Source organism: Belonocnema kinseyi, chromosome 6 (assembly GCF_010883055.1).
Source record: "Belonocnema kinseyi isolate 2016_QV_RU_SX_M_011 chromosome 6, B_treatae_v1, whole genome shotgun sequence".
Classification (NCBI taxonomy): domain Eukaryota; kingdom Metazoa; phylum Arthropoda; class Insecta; order Hymenoptera; family Cynipidae; genus Belonocnema; species Belonocnema kinseyi.
In genome coordinates, this window is record NC_046662.1 from 26,455,795 (window position 1) to 26,473,041 (window position 17,247).

At 28.8% G+C, this 17,247-nt stretch overlaps 2 protein-coding genes across 2 annotated transcripts in view; one reads left to right on the forward strand and one right to left on the reverse strand.

Annotated features, from left to right (window-relative positions):
- Window positions 1-12,103, reverse strand: part of LOC117174940 (syntaxin-binding protein 5) — a 48,483-nt gene extending 36,380 nt beyond the window's left edge. The window contains exons 1-2 of the mRNA XM_033364401.1: window positions 8,318-12,103; window positions 3,970-4,217 (exon numbers count right to left, since the gene is read on the reverse strand). Coding sequence (XP_033220292.1) covers window positions 8,687-11,899 — 3,213 coding nt within the window. The 5' untranslated portion in view covers window positions 11,900-12,103 and the 3' untranslated portion in view covers window positions 3,970-4,217; window positions 8,318-8,686. The remainder of the gene's footprint in view (window positions 1-3,969; window positions 4,218-8,317) is intronic.
- Window positions 12,104-15,727: 3,624 nt separating this feature from the next.
- Window positions 15,728-17,247, forward strand: part of LOC117174397 (telomerase Cajal body protein 1) — a 23,974-nt gene continuing 22,454 nt past the window's right edge. The window contains exon 1 of the mRNA XM_033363487.1: window positions 15,728-16,180. Coding sequence (XP_033219378.1) covers window positions 15,857-16,180 — 324 coding nt within the window. The 5' untranslated portion in view covers window positions 15,728-15,856. The remainder of the gene's footprint in view (window positions 16,181-17,247) is intronic.

Below are 17,247 nucleotides of genomic sequence, written 5' to 3' on the forward strand. Positions count from 1 at the left end.
TCAGAAAAAATTATGAACCAAAATTTTTTTTTTCCAATTCTAAAAAAATAGTTAAAATTTCTTCCCTTTCAATCAAATAAAAATCTTAAAAATAACAAAATTTCACCCTTCCAACTAAATAAAAATCTTTTTAAAAAAATGACCTTCTTTTAATTCAAAAAAATTTTTAACCAAAATGTTCTCTTTTCCAATTCTGAAAAAATAAAAATAATTTCGCCCCTTTCAACCCAATAAAAATCTTAAAAATAACAAAATTTCACTTCCATTAGAACAAAAATTATAATCCAAGTTTTTCAATCTTCAAACTCAATAAAAATCTTCTTTTTTTTAAATGACCCTCTTCCAATTCTGAAAAAATAATCTAAATTTCCTCCCTTCCAATCCAATAAAAATCTCTAAAATAACAGAATTTCACGTTTTCAACTCGATAAAAATCTTTTTAAAAGGATAACCCTCTTTTGATTCAGAAAAAATTATGAACCAAAATTTTTTTTTCCAATTCTAAAAAAATAGTTAAAATTTCTTCCCTTTCAATCAAATAAAAATCTTAAAAATAACAAAATTCAACCTTCCAACTCAATAAAAATCTTTTTTAAAAAATTACCTTCTTTTAATTCAGAAAAAAATTTTAACCAAAATTTTCTCTTTTCCAATTCTCGATAAAAAAATCGATAAAAATCTTCTTTTTTTTTAAATGACCCTCTTCCAATTCTGAAAAAATAATCCAAATTTCCTCCCTTTCAATCCAATAAAAATCTTTAAAATAACAAAATTTCACCCTTCCAACTCGATGAAAATCTTTTTAAAAAAATGACCCTTTCTTATTTCAGACAAAATTTTAAACAAAAATGTTCTCTTTTCCAATTCCGAAAAAGTAAAAATAATTTCACTTCCATTTCAACAAAAATTTTCAATCTTCAAACTCGATAAAAATCTTTTTTTTAAATGACCCTCTTCCAATTTAAAAAAAATTTTAACCAAAAATTTTCGCTTTTCCAACTCAATCAAAATGCTCAAATAAAGAATGGCCTCCTCTAATTCTGAAAAAATTGGTCCCTTTTAACCCAATAAGAATCTTAAAAACAACAAAATTTCACTCTTTTATTTCACCAAAAATTACAATCCAAAACTTACAATCTACAAACTCGACAAAAATCTTGTTAAAAAAATGAACCTTTTCAATTCAGAAAAACATTACACAAAAATTTTCGTTTTTCTAACTCAATAAAAATGCTAAAAGAAATGATTGCTTGTGCCAAATCTGAAAAAATAACAAACATTTCGACCCTTTCAATCCAATAAAAATCTTTAAAATGACAAAATTTCACTCTTACAATCTCAGAAGAAATTATAATCCAAAATTTTTAATCTTCACACTCGATGAAAATCTTTTTTTTTTTAAATGCCCCTCTTTCAATTCAGAAAAAATTGTAAACCAAAATTTCGCTTTTTCAACTCAATAAAAGTGCTAAATTATATAAATTTCAACTCGATGAAAATCTTTTTTAAAAAATGACGCTCTTTTATTTCAGAAAAAATTTTTAACAAAAATGTTCTCTTGAATTTCTGAAAAAATAAAAATAAATTCGCCCCTTTCGACCAAAAAAAAATCTTAAAAATAACAAATTTTCACTCTTACTTCTCAAAAGAAATTATAATTCAAATTTTTAACCCTTCCAACTCGATTACAATTTTTTTTAAATGGCCCTCTTTTAATTAAGAAAAAATTGTTAACGAAAATTTTCTCTTTTCTAATTCCGAAAAAATAAAAATAATATGGCCCCTTTCAACCCAGTAAAAATTTTAAAAATTACAAAATTTCACTCTTCCATTTTAACCAAAATTATAAACCAAATTTTTCAATCTTCTAACTCGATAAAAATATATTTTTTTAAATACCCCTCTTTCAAGTCAGAAAAAATGTTAAACCAAAATTTTCGCTTTTCCAACTCAAAAAAAAAGCTAAATTATATCATTTTCAACTCGATAAAAATCTTTTTAAAAAAATTACCCTCTTTTATTTCAGAAAACATTTTAAACAAAAATTTTCTCATTTTTAATTCTCAAAATATAAATAATTTCGCCCCTTTCAACCCAATAAAAATTTAGAAAAAAAAAAAAAATTTCACTCTTCCATTTCAACCAAAATCCAAAATTTTCAATCTTTAAACTCGATAAAAATCCTTTTTTTTAAATGGCCCTCTTTCAATTCAGGAAAACTTTTAAACCAAATTTTTCTCTTTTCCAATTCTGAAAAAAAAAAAAAATAATTTTGCCCCTTTCAACCCAATAAAAATCTTAAAAATAACCAAATTTCACTTCCACTTTAAGAAAAATTATAATCAAAAATTTTCAGTCTACAAACTAGATAAAACTCTTTTAAAAAACGGCCATCTTTCAATTAAGAAAAAATGTTCTTTTTTCCAACTCAATAAAACTGCTAAAAGAAAGAAATGTCTCTTTCAATTCTGAAAAAAAAAATCATCAAAATTTCGTCCCTTTTAATCCAATAAAAATCTTTAAAAGTATCAAAAATTTTCTCTTCCAATTTAGAAAAAATGCAATGCTACGAATTTTCTCCCTTCCAATTCAATGAAACCATTAAAAAATAAAAAAAGTCCCTCTTTAAATTCAGATATAAATAAAAAAAAAAATAATTCTTCTCTTCATCTCAATAAAAATTATGAAACCAAAAAGGGGCTTTTTCCTATTGACACAAAATAATAAAAAAGGGTATTTTCTCATTTAGAAAAAATTGAAAACTAAAATTTCGTCCCTTCCAATCAATTTCTTAGAAGAATCTTGGAGAAATCTTTAAAGTATAAAATTTCCCTCTTCCAATACAGAATAAAAATGTGATAAAAAATTCTTCCCTTAAATTCAATAAAGATGCTGAAAAAATGCCTCTTTCTATTCAGCAAAAATAAAAAAACAAAAATTTCATCCCTTGAAACAGAATTTTTTCTTTCTCAATTCATAAAAAATTTTAAACCAAAATTTCCTCCCTTCCAACTCGACAAAAATGTTAAAAATACAAAAGTGATCCCTCTTCTAACTCAAAAATAAATGTCCTGGTTTCAAATTCAATAAAAATGTGACTACCTTCAACTTAATAAAAATGTAAAAAAAAGAAAATTTCCACTTTCAATACGGACAAAAAAATATTCCAAATTTTTTTTCTTTTCGTTTAAAATTAGAATTGTGAAATTCAAATTTTTCTATATTTAAATCTTTCAAGTTGAATCATTTTAATTTTAAGTCGCTGCAATTTAATAATTGTTAAATTGTTAAATTTATATACCAAAATCCAAGACTTTCATTTAAAAATTTCGACATTTTTTAATGACTTTCTATTTTATATAAGTCAGTTTTAAATTACTTAGTTTTGAATACTTGCTTATTTTTCATATTAAATGAACAGCCAAATATTGCTGAAGATAAAAAATGATTTTTTATTAATTAAACCATTTTTAAATAAATGGTTTAAACATGAAATATTTTAGACTGGAACAATATTAAAATAGAATTTGAAATTGAATCAGAAAGTTAAATTATTAATCTACTAATTTGAAATTAAATTTATATACTGGAAATAGTTTATAAGTCTTCAACCGAACCTTTCGATTTTGAAAGGATTCAGAATTTTCTTGCAAAAAAAATTTTTTAAACAGTCAAACTACACTTCAGTTTAAATAATCATTAATTCATTTATATTTACAAGTAGAGAACTTAAAACATTTTTTATCAAAAATTTCCAAATATTTCAAGTAATTCGGTAGATTTTTCTTCTAAAAATTCGTAAAAATTCCCTGTCAAAAATAAATTTATTCTCATTCCCCGGGTTTTTCCGATTTTTTGGTTCAGTGGCCACCCTGTATTTTAAAAATAACTTCAACTCTGATTCATGAAATTCAAAGACCTTATCTGATATTCTTAATATCAATATTTTGCTTCTTTTTTCAAAAATACCTTGCGAGTGGTCTCGATTTTTTGAGTCTTCCAAATCGATTTCGATACTGCTTCAATCCCACTATTGTCAACACTAGCCAGTTCCCACAAGTGACTCAATAACTACATCTATTTTCCTACGACAGCACCCTCCGAAAATTTTCTTCAATTTAGTCTCAAGAGCTCTTCAAAATAAATTCTTGGCCTTATTTTCCCAGTATGGGTCGAAAGTGAAGATAGCTGTCGACGAATTCTACAGACTTTATGCTCTAGAAAACAAAAAAACAAAAGTCCAAAAAATTATCCAAAATAGCAAATCAGGGTTGCTACAGAAATCCGATTTCAAAATTTCATTTCATGGCTTTTACAGCTTAATTTTTGAAGAAAAAAAAATCAGGTCTAATTTTCAAAAAATCAACTTCAACCGTTATTAAATTCTAAACAATTTTCATTAATATTATTATCAGGAATCGCAGCGTAAAAGGAGCTCAAAAAGGAAAAATAGGATAAGTTTTTTACGAAAAAAAAGAAAATATTAAAGATTTATTTTTACATGTAGAAAAGAAGAATCAATTTTTTATAAGGAATTTTTAAGTTTTTAAATCAGGGTGTCTAATCAAATCAGGCAAAAAAATTCCCTTCGATAGATAGATTTCCCGAAAGTTTATAATATTACTGGAATTGAAAATACACGATTAATAAAATTTTTGAATTCTAAAATATCCGATTTTGAAGAATCATAATTTTTGTTATAAATATTATTCACTTATTAAAAACACAACAATACAATTTTTATATCAACAGAAAAATTATTTTTAACATTCAAAGTTCCTAAAATCATAGTTTTAGAAACTTTAAATATTAAAAATAATTGTTCTCATAACAATATTTGATTATTGTGTTTTTAATAAATAAAACTAATTAACCAAATTTTGAATTGTTTTAAATCGGGATTTTTCAGTCGTCCCATATTTTAAAATATATTTAGCACCATCGATTAATTAAATAATCAAATAATATAAAAACATCATTAATCATTTTTGGAACTTGCGTCTGAAATCCATGAATTTCAATCATTCAAACAAATTTTAATTTATTTATACATTAAATTATACATTAAATTCAGTGCAAATTTTAGTAAATTCGATCTAAGTATAATATTGAATTAAATTGAAAACCGCTTCAAATTCCTAAATTTTCAAGGAAAAATATTGCATTTTCAGCCACAAAGATTAATTTTTTACAACAAAGAAAAGATTTTTCAACAAATAGATGAATTCACAAACAAATAGTTGAATTTTCAACTAAATACATTAATTTCTATAAAAAAAGACCAATTAAAAAAAAAAAATTACATGAATTCTCAACTAAAAAAAAATTGTCAACCAAAAATTGAATGGTGAAATTTTCAGTAAAAAAAAATTAATCTTCAAGCAAAGGGATGAATTTTTAACTAAAATGTTACAATATTCTATTCAATCAAATTAAAAAATTGTTTAAAACTTTCCCATGAATCGTAAGAAAATCTTTTTATTTTCTTGAAGCCTTCCGAAATTCTTCAAACGCTTTTAAATTTTCTTTCAAAATCTTCAAAAATCGACATTTTGTCATTAATTTTTTGAAATACTTTCAAATTTTTAATTATCTGTGAATACTTTTAAAACTTGTAATTTTGTAAATCTTTTGAAATGTTTGTCATATCCACTTAAAATTAATTTTTCCAAATAAACCTTTTAAATTTCTACAGAAATCTTTTTTAAAAAAATTTATTTTCTTAAAAAATTTCAAAAATCTTGAAACAGTTCTAAATTTTGTTTCTAAATCTTGATGTATCCAAATTTAAATTACAATTTTTTGGAACTTTTAAATATTTTTAATTATAATTAAATCTTTTTGAAACTTCTAATTTTTTTAATTTTTAAAATTTTTTTAGCATTCTAAACTAATTTTTCAAAATAAATTCCGCTTATAATTTTTTCAACAATTTAAAGAAATTTCTTTATTCGCTTGAAACCTATCAAAATTGTTAAAAATCTTCTTTTTCGAAATTTTCAACAAACTATATTTTGTTTGAAACATTTTGAAATCTTCGCAAGATTAAAAATGTTTTCAAATCTTTGCGAAACTTTTAAATATTTTTCAAAATATAATAAATTTTTCATCAAATTTTTTAAGATCCTCTGAAAAAAGATTCAAAAATTTTCCAGATTCTTTTTCAACACATTTTGAAATATTCAAAACCTAAAATTAATCCTTTGAAACAAAACCTAAATCATTTAAAATTTTCCCAGTAATTTTATTGCTGGTATTAAAAATAATTTTACAATTTATATTTTATCTATAATTTTAGAATTGCTTAGAAAGAAGTTTTGTCATGAGATAAAATTGCATTTTTGGAATTTTTGATAAAGAAATTTGATGGTGCAGTATTCGATAATAATAGTTAAAGTTAACAAACAAAAAACTTTCACTATTCGTTGTAGCATTCTCTAGTTTTGAATAGAATAATGTTATCTGAATAGAAAGATTCAAAGGATATTTTTGTTTATTTTACAGGATTTTAAAAATGTAAGGAAAAATAAATTGTTTCAAATGATATTTAGAAGTTTTAGAAACTTTGGACAGATTCGAAATTAATTGTAATCTTGAGAAAATAAAAAATAAATTAATAAAATTTGTTAATGATTTTTTATCTTTACAAAATGCATTCCAGGAGAAAATTGAAAAATATTTTCAAACAATTTTCTAAAATTACAATAAAGAACTTTGAAAGGTGTGAATAAAAATTGTTATTTACATTTATTAAGATAATTATGAATTTTTATTTTGAAAAATTAATTTTAAGTGACTATTAAAAAAAAATGTTAACGTTTCAAAATGTTTCCAAAAATTTAGAAAACATTCTAATTTAAAAAAATTTTTAGAATGTTTAAAAGTTCTTAATGTATTCAACAACAATGTTTAATTTCAAGATTTCAAAACATTTTTTAAAAAGAGTACATTTTTGAAGAAGTTTTTTAAGAATTTTGAAAGGTCTCTATAGATAATAAGAAAAATGTCTTTAGGTTCCTCGAAAAAATATCTAAGATTTTGTACTTTCAAAAATGAATGTTCAGAGCATATTTTAAAAAGTTTTAGAACGTTTCAAAATATTTCCGAATTTCTAGAAAATAATTTGGGAAATTTTACGGCAATTTTTCATTTTATTTTTTAAATTTGAGCAAAAATTTGAATTCAACAGAAATATTAATTTAAAGATTTCAAAAAATGTAGAAAAAATGTAATTTTAAAAAATTAGGAGAAAAATAAGTTTTTAAACATTTTTTAAAGGTTTTAAGAGAATGAGCAAATTTTCTTTAGATTCCTACAAAAATTTAAACAAAAATTAATTTTAAGAGAAGATGCACAAAGGTTTTAAGACGTTTCAAAATACATATTTAAAAAATTCCCAAAAAAGAATCTGGAGAATTTTACTGCATTTTTTTATTTTTAATTTGAGCAAAAATTCGAACAATTTTAAAAGATATTTAGAAGGTTTAGGAGCTTTTAATAGAGTCTGCACCAATTTTAAGTTTCAAGATTTCAAACAATTTGGAAAAAGTTGAGATTTTCAAATATTTCAAAAAATATTTCAATTTGTTTCTTTTTCAATTTATTTATTTAAAAATAATATATTTTGCTATTTCAATATTATACAGATCAATTTTATTACATTCATAGATAAACCAAACATTTAATTATTAAAATTAATTAATAACATTTTCAATTTAAATTGACAAAATTCAAATTAATGACAATAGACAGTTTTTAAATTTGATTAATTAATTAATTACAATTCAATGATTTTACATTTGTCATGCGACATATGGTTTTACTTTTATTTTCCGTTTTATTTATTTATAAATAATATATTTTAGTTCTTCAATATTATATATTTTAATATATTCATAGGCGAAACAAAAATTTAATTTTAATTATAACAATTAATAACATTTTTAATTTTAATTAAAAAAATTAATAACATTTTTTATTTTGAAAATGTCAGATTAATCACATATAATAGATCATTCTTTAAATTTAAAAAAAAAAACAAAAAAACTGTTACTACTCGCGGTAGCATAATTCAGTTTTGAATAGTAGAATTTTTTGTACGTGGCAAAAAAGGGCAACACACAAAATAGGGAAAAGACTGCAACTCCTGTATTCTAAATTTAAAAAAAATAATGATTAAAACTTCGGAATTAGGTGCAAATAAAAAAAATTAATTTTTTTTTCAAATTTCCATGACTTGTCCAGATCTTCCAGATCTCGTAGCAACCCTGCCAATGAACTGAAATAAATTTATCTTTAAAAAATAGAAAATCCTTACCTGCGTTTCTTTCAGCCTTCCTCCCTTTTCCTCTTTCCTCATGTCTCCCTTCTTACGAAATTCCCAAGTATTGAAAGCCTCGGAGCACTTTAAAAAATTAATCTAGAAGAAATCCCGCATCGATAATCGATTCGGAAAATGGCGGGAACTGGCGTCAGGCGGGATGACGCGCGCACGTAAACTTTGTTACACTCAGTTTCTATAACATTTATGTAACACGGTTACGGAATAGCTACAATTACATGTTCTAGAACAGTTATGTCACCAGGATAACAGTTACAGAACGTGTTTGACGGGCAGACAGTCAGGTGACGCAATCTTCACCCAGGAGGATCGAAAGCGATTAGAATCCAGAAAAATGTCGTACTCTCACAGCTGATACCACTTTTTATCTTTGTATTTGAGCATCAATCCATGAGCTGATGTAGAAAATCCCTCCGCCTCGTTCATCATCCTCGCCGTTCGTTCCTCGAGCTGACTCAGCTTGTCTCCCCTCTCCAGGACGAGCTGATGAGCCATTGCCACTTCACTCGTCGAAGTTGAAGCCCTCTCTCTCAAGTTCTCGATGCTCGCATTTGGTCCAAGAATGTGTTTCGCCACAGACCTCGAGGCCCTTCCACTCGACTCCCCAAACAACTCCTCCCTGTCCAAACTCTTGGACCCTCCACCGAACAATCCTTTGAAGAAGCTCTCCTTCGGCGCTTCCGGCATCTCATGAACACTAAACAAATCGCCCATCATGTCTGTCAGCTCTCCGCAAAACTCCGTCGAGACGGTAAACTCTTGGATCTCGGTCGGTGCCGAGAGGTAGAGTCCATGACCTCTGTTGCTGAAGCAGAGGGTCTTGGCGATCCTGAGATCCGTAAGTGGTAGAAAATCTACATCTATGAGAAGCCTTAAACTCGGCAGACTATAACTAGTCACGTGGCCATTTGAAATGTAGCAGACGAGACAGACACTGTCCTTCAAGGAGGTAATCTCCGCCTTAATGACAATACTCGTATCAGCCAGCTGCTGCCTATATACACAGTTCTGCGAGGGAAGAGCAATGACCTTGGCCTGCTTCTCCGAAGTGAGAACCACAAATTGCCTGTCCTCAAATCCCATCCCTCCGGTACTCACCGGTGAGGGAATCCTCGTTGCCAGCTTGCCCTGGCTCTTGCTCCGGTCTCTGCTCTCACTATTGTCATCCTTCCACGAGTCATAGGAGTAGGGCATCAGTGCTCCGTTGCAATCCAAGAACGACATTGTCAAAACGGCCCCCTTGAGTTTGAAGGTCGTGCCCCCCAGTTTGGAAGTAGAAATAATCACAGGTTGTGCGTGTCTCTCACCTGAGGTAGGTGTGTTGAACACGATGGGCTGTACGGAACCCAGAGTCGTGCCAATCCACAGAGTCGGTAAGGCAATGGAGTCTCTTTTCGTGTAGGAATCGGCAAATATAAGGCAGCTGATGGTTTCATTGGAAATGTTCTCCAGTGACGACATACTCGAACTTGGCGAGCGTCTCAAAGTGCTCTCGAGCCTATCTGCCTCTAGTTTGTTCTCGGGGAAGACTGCGAAGTTAACTTGATTCTGATCAGCACTGGGACTCCGGATCCGCTCCTCCTCGCGTCTGTCGTCCTGTTTCTTCGGACTGCGGAGGATCCGACCTGAATCGACGGATATTCCAAGCTCAGCCGTGCTCACTATGAGAAGCGAGACTTTCTGTACAATGTCGACGACCACGAGTCCGGACTCGTTGCCATAAGAGAGCAAACCGTAGGAGGAGTTTAGACTCAAGGCTGAAATATACTCAGACTGGTCTCCATTCGCTCCGTAGGTTACACAGATGAGGCTGGCTTGGAATCCGGGAGCTCTCTTTTGCAGGCCAGTTTTCACCCTCAAAGATCCTTCACCCTCGAACTTGGCTCTATCCTCCGCGAGGAGATTACTAGCTGGACTATCCTTATTGGGGGAAAATTCTTCTTTAACTAATTCCCTGGCATCTCCCGAGAGGGAGACGTCCAGGATCACAACCTCTGAGGTACTCTCAACCTTTTTGAACTTGAATAAAATCACATGTCGCCCCACAGTCGCGGCCGCGAGCTTCCGACTCTCCGGGCAGAGGAATATCATCTGGATGGCAAGAGGATCCTCCTCGCCCTCTATGCTCCGGGTCTTACTTTTCTCGAAGAGCTTCGAGGTCTTGAGTTTATATAATACCTGAAGAGTCCCTGCCGACGCGTCCCAAAATTTAATACTTCCATCGGCATGACCTGTTAAAATAATCTCACTGTAGCTACTCGAATTTGGGTTCCACTCACCGCCTGAAATGGGCCAGTCCTTTTCACTGAACCCAGTCCGCTTCTGGAACTTGGAACCTACGGAATAAAAAGCTGGCACGAGATCTGGGGGACAGTCGGCAAAGTATGCGCAACAAGTGACCGCGGATTCGTGGATGTCCATGGGATAGGGATTCTCAATACAGGGAAAGCCAGGACTCAACAAATCTATGACGACAAAGTCGCTCTGGAGAAGAACAGCCACTGCGTAGGGTTCCTGACAATCGCTGGTCCAGGGGCTCTCACAAAGTGTAATAAAATCCACGACATTGTGCTCCATCTCGAGAACTGTCGTGGTCTTACCCTGGATGACGGTGATGCTGGGTGTCCTTCCGGTAGTCTCGACGGGCAAACCACCTGTAAAAATAATAAAAGCCTCGCCCGACCTTGAAATCTTCCACTCGACTTTCTGGATCGTCCTGCAGGGCTCGGGTTCGCCGTCCTTGAGAATTTTGGCATGGGGATGAGTAAGATTCGTAGCTTTTACCTGACGGAGAGTCCAAGTCGAAAGGGAGCCGTCGGTGTGACTGCACATAAACTGCTTACCCTCATGGTGCCAAGATACTGACCTGAGAGGCTTGTCAGCCTGACACCTGTAATCCGCGGTCTTGCTCTTCAGGTCCCAGGAAACGATCTGTCCTGTCTCGTAGCCTATCAGAATTTTGCTGGGTTCGAGAGGATTATCACTGAGATGCACTATCGGTCCCGGATGGGTCTTCCGGGTCACTTCAATCGCCTTGTTCCAGTTAATGACGTAGCCCGACAACGTGAAGGTCTCGACGTTCAGAACATGAATGTTGCCCCGTTCTGTGCCAACGTAGAGCCACTTGCTCTGCAGAGGCAGGTGCATGCAAGTAATTCGCTCCCGTTGGAATTTTAAGCTCTGAACAACTTGTGGTATTTTTTGCCGGAAACTCCATAAGTGCAGGGTGTCGTCTGCGGTGACAGATATCAAAGTACCTTCATTGACAACAAATTGGAGTAGGGTCACGGCCGAAAAAGTGTCGTGAGTGACGTGGATGTCGACTCCAGGTCGACCCAAAAATCTGAGCGATCCGGACTTGGTGCCGATGGCAAGCAGCCTCTGGACTGGATCGAAAGCGAGAACAGTCGGTTGGTAGGGGAAGCCATGCCTGAATGTTTTTTTAACTTGAAAATGCTCGGGTCGAAGGTTTTCGACTATTTCCTGCTCGGGTTTGACCTGCTGAGTGACCGATGAACGGAAACCATCGAGTACTCCTTTAAATGTGAACTTTTTCATTTCGTCGGACAGTTGTCCTGTTTCGACGAATACCACATCCAGGTGTTAAAACTTGAACGGTCATTCGCGCTCGAGAGAAATCGAAAAGCGACAAGGTTCCTGGGGGGAAACACTTTAACAATATCGAGGATTATCACGTCTCCCGTTCACGCGATTCCGCAACCGATGACATCTTTGCATTTCCTTGGAAAATATTGTCATCTATACGTCATGCTAGGCGATGACAATGAGCACTGAAGGTGGGTTCGCAACAAACGAAGGTGAGGTGAGTGGAGGTGGAGATTCGAGGATTACGATGGTGGGGGTTAGGTAGAGCAAGGCGTGACGTCACCTGGCAAGATGGCTGCATGCCGAGGACCAACATTTGAAGACTATTTAGATGAAAAGTTATTTATTTTGTTGTTGTTTAAAATTAATTATCTGAAAAATCATCCTTGTCAGTTGAAAAGTCAACCATTTGGTGAAAAATTCATTTATTTCATTGAAAATTCGTCTATTTTCGTTAAAAATCGACTTTTTTTATTGAAAATGTAACTATTTTTTTTTGAAAATTCTCTTTTCTTTTGCTGAAAAATGTATCTTTTTTTAGTTAAAAATTCATTTCTTTAACTAAAAATGTAACTAATTTTTTAAAAATTACTTTTTTTGTTTGTTTAAAATTAATTACTTTAACTAAAAATATTAAGTATATGCTGAAAATTTCAGTAAAATGTCTATTTATTTAGTTAAAAATTTGTTAAAAATTTACGTTGTTCTTCAAAATTCAACTAATTTCTTGAAGCTCCTTTTTATTTATAAACTATTTTTTTTTAATTAAACTAATCCATTTTTAGTTAAAAATTGATCTTTTTTAGGTAAAAATTCAACTACATGGTTGAAAATTAATTTCTTTGGCTAAACATGTAACTAATTTGTTGAAATTTTGGTTTTTTTCAGTTGAAGATGTATCTCTTTTAGTAGAAAATTCTTCTTTTACAATTTACTGATTTTCTTTAAAATATTTTTCTGAACTAAATATTTATTATTTTTGAAAATGCAATTTTTTTTAAATTAAATTGTTTTGTTAAAAATTTATTGGTTGTTGAAGTTTCAACTATTTTATTTAAATTAATTGTTTTCTTCAGTTAAAAATAATTTGTTTAATTAAACTATTCCATGTTTGGTAAAAAATTTATCTTTTTTAGAAGAAAATTCATCTATATGGCTGAAATTTCACTTACTTGGTTAAAAATTCGTGCTTTTTGTAGGAAGTTATTCTTCTTATTTGAAAATGGTTAAAAATTCACTGATTTCGTTAAACATACATTTTTTTAATTAATTTCTTTAAGTGAATATTTAACTATTTCATTTTTTTTATTTATCTTTTAAACGTCATGTTTTTAATAAAATATTTTTCTTTTTGTTCGTAAATTAATTTCCATGATTGAAAATTAACCTATTTCATTAAAAAAAAATTTAACTCAATTGTTTTAACGAAACATTTAACTCTTCAATTTTTGGTTCAAAATTTATATTTTTTAGTTAGGATTCAACTATGCGATTGAAAATTCAGTTTTTCTGAAAATTCGTCTTTTTTGGTAGAATATTACTCTCTTTTCTCGTAAATTCATTTCTTAGGTTGAAAATTTTACTAGTTTCTTGTAAATTTGAATTTTTGGCTTAAAAATTATTTTATTACATATTATTTAATTTATATTATATTTATCTTTTTTAGTTGAAAATTCAACTATGTGGTAGAAAATTATTCTTCTTGTTTGAAAATGGTTAAACAATTCTCGTTTTTGTTTTAAAAATTCCTTTTTTTAATTAATTTCGTTAACTGAATATTTAACTATTGATTTTTTTTAATTTACGCTTTTTATTTGAATTTCAACTATATGGTTAAAACTTAAGAGTATTTTCTTGAATATTAGTCAAATATTATACTTTTTTTGTAAATTTATTTCTATGGTTGAAAATGAAACTATTTTGTTAAAAAAATATTTTTGGTTCTTGCAAATAAATTTTTTTACCAAAATTTAACTATTCCATTTTTTGTAGAAATTTTTAAATTTTTTACATGGAGAATTCAACCTTTCGATTTAAAATTCATGTATTTTGTTTCAAATTATTCTAATTGGAAGAATATAATTCTCTTTTATTGTAAATTGATTTCTTTGGTTGAAAATTTAACTATTTTGTTGAAAATTCGATTTTTTTGGTAGAAAATTAATTCGATTACCTGAAAATTTGGCAATTATATTTTTTATTTATTTGAAAAATTTATGTTTTTCGTTAAAAACTAAACTATTTTGTTTAACAAAAATTATGTTGAAAGTTTGTTTTTTAAATAAAAATTTAACTATTCCATTTTTGTTGAAAATTTAGTTTTTTTTTGTTGAAAATTAAACTGTGATTAAAACTCGTTGTGAGAAAAATGAACGATTTTATTATTTGAAGATATAGATTTTTAAAAATAACAAATAAAATTAGAATATGCTGATGAAAAATATCTATTTTTTCCAGATGATTACAATTTTTTAAGTTTTTTCCTATGCATTTAGTATTTTTTGACCCTCAGCGTACAGACATCTTGAATTTCCCCTGCTCAACCCAAAATACCTAATTCATTTCAGCGGGAACATTTTGAATCTTTAGAGAAAAACTTCTTTTATTATTTAAATATTCCATTTTTTAATAGAATTACTAAGCCCGTGGTATAGAAATTGATATAGTATTATATTCCTTGTTGTTTCTTTAAATACCTGTGTTTCTTTTTTTTATACTGGAAAATTTACGCTATTTAAAAATACTTTAAAAAAATGTGTATTCTCATAAGGTCTCATTAAAATCAGAAATAATCTATAAAGAAAAAACTTTAAATTCCTTTTTTGTACACAATTTTTAAATAAAAAAAAAAAAAAAATCTTAAGCTAAATTGGGTACATTTTGGCAAATATTTCGAATATTCTCCTTAAAATTTGAAAGATTTTCAATTAAAAAAATATACACGAGGCAGCGCCATCTGCCGGATTTTTAAAGTGAATCCGGACATCTGTTTCGAGGACATTTCATTTTCCAGAAAAATTATTGTCTTGGTCATTGTCTAGAAAAATTGAAAGCCCCGAGGCGTCGAGACGAGGACGATCAATGTCCATATGCACACAATCAGCTTTTAGATACATGAGAAATGAATGGCCTCTTTCTTGTGGACCCTGAAGCTCATTGATTTATATTGTGCTCGGGACATTGATCGTTCAAATATGATACCTCTGAAGTTTGTTATTTTTGAAAAAAAATATACAATCTATATACATTTATGCATCATAAATATAAATTTCCAAATTTTTCGGTTTTTTTAAACATTCGGCTTTAATGAAAACAATTAAAAAATAAATGATATCCTTAAAAAATTTTAAATAATTATTAAGAAGTGTTATAATTTTAAATTCATTATGGAGAATTGTAAAAAAATATCAAATTGTTATAATTTTAAGTATTGTTTAAATATTGAATTTTAATTTTTTTAATTTGAGCATTATACTCTTGAGAAAAATCAATACTGAAATTATCACATAATTAATTTGATATTTAATTATAATATAATTAAACAAAATAATTACGAAATATAAATAAAATTCTGATTTGTTTAACTTTTATACGAAATATTGAAATTTAAAGCACTAGAATTTGGGAATAATTTTGAATAATTAAATTCTGAAAAATAAATAAATTCTGTGAAAGTGATTATTTAAAAAAAGAGTTTAAATAAAAGTTGGTTTTGGAAAGTTTCTCAGCTTTCGAGAATTTACATGAGATCCAAGAAATTTATCATGACATGTGTTTCCTAACCTCAAAATAGTGCGGCTGTCATGGATTTTATTTTGTTCTAATCCGCCCGAAAATGTAGATGAATGAAATATTGAAATACTATCTACTCGATTGTAATTAAGTTAATTCCTACCTAAAAGTAGCGAGATGGAGGAGAAAGAAATGGAAACGGATATTACGCTTTTGACTATGGAAATTCGAAATGTGAGTGTTGTCACAGTTAACACTTCAGAGAAGGATTCTGATCCAGTTTCGAATAATTCTGGAGATTTGTCTGAATTATCTGAATTTCCTGAATTATCAAAACCTCCAGAGGTGGAAAATAGTGTCGATATCGATCCGGATTTTATTGAAAATAAAGAATCCAATGAAGAAACACGAGGAACAGAATGTAAACAAAATTTAGCCGACAATGAAAATGCGTTTATGGATGTGGATGTGTCAAATTCTCAAGAAAGTGTTCATTCCATTGTAAGCATTGCAATTATTATGTAGAAATTTCAATTTTTTAAATCAGATTTTAAGTTTATAATTTTTGTTTGTTTGTAAAGTTGCTGAAAAATTGTATTTCAATTTTCTTAATTTATAAATTTTGCTATAAAATATTTTACAGTATATTGGAGCAGTTTTTAATTCATGAAAATTGTGCATCTATTTTTTGAATTCAAAACTCCTCCATGATAAATCTTGTAGAGTCTGTAATTTTCACAAAATTCAAAAAAAAATGTTCTAGCTTTTTTCAGAGAATTTTTATCTAGTTTATTTCGTTTTTTATGCATATGTTTTTAAGAAGGGAAACTATCTGAATAAAAAATACTTATAAAATATTAACTCAGTATTTTTAAAGCATAACTAAGGAACAAAATTATGACTGATGCAGATTGATGCCAAAAATTGTATGCATACACCCATTAAGTCCCAAAACGAAGAAATTTCTTACGTTTGAGCTTGAATAATTTTATAAAAAAGGCAAAGAATTTATTGTAAAATACTCTTTTCTATTATTTTCGAGTATATTTTAGTATGTTTCTTCGAATTTTTTGGTGATTTTTTCCTTCAAATTATATAAATATTTCATTAATTCAGTAATTCATGATATTAAGATTATAAAACAACATTTTATTGCTATTTTACTATTTTACTATTTTTCTGAAGAAGTTTTGAATTGATGAAATTTCAACTACAATTTTCTTAAATTAAAAACTTCTCTAAAATAAATCTTCTAGAGTCTATACTTTTCACAAAATTAAAAAAATTATTTTCAAGGTTTTTACGGAGACAATTTTAATTCAAGTAAATTGTAGTTTTTTTTTTTAAATTATTTTTGGTTTTAATGGAGTTTTTAATTCCAAAAATTATAGTTCAATTTTCTTGAATTTTTCTTGGTGTTTACGGAGAAGTTTTTAAATCAAAAATATTGTAGTTCAGTTTTTTTTAATTAAAAAAAAAATCTGTTCTAGCATTTGAGCGAGAAGTTTCAATTAAGAAAATTATAGTTTAATTTTCTTGAATTCTTCATGGCTTTTAAGGAGACATTT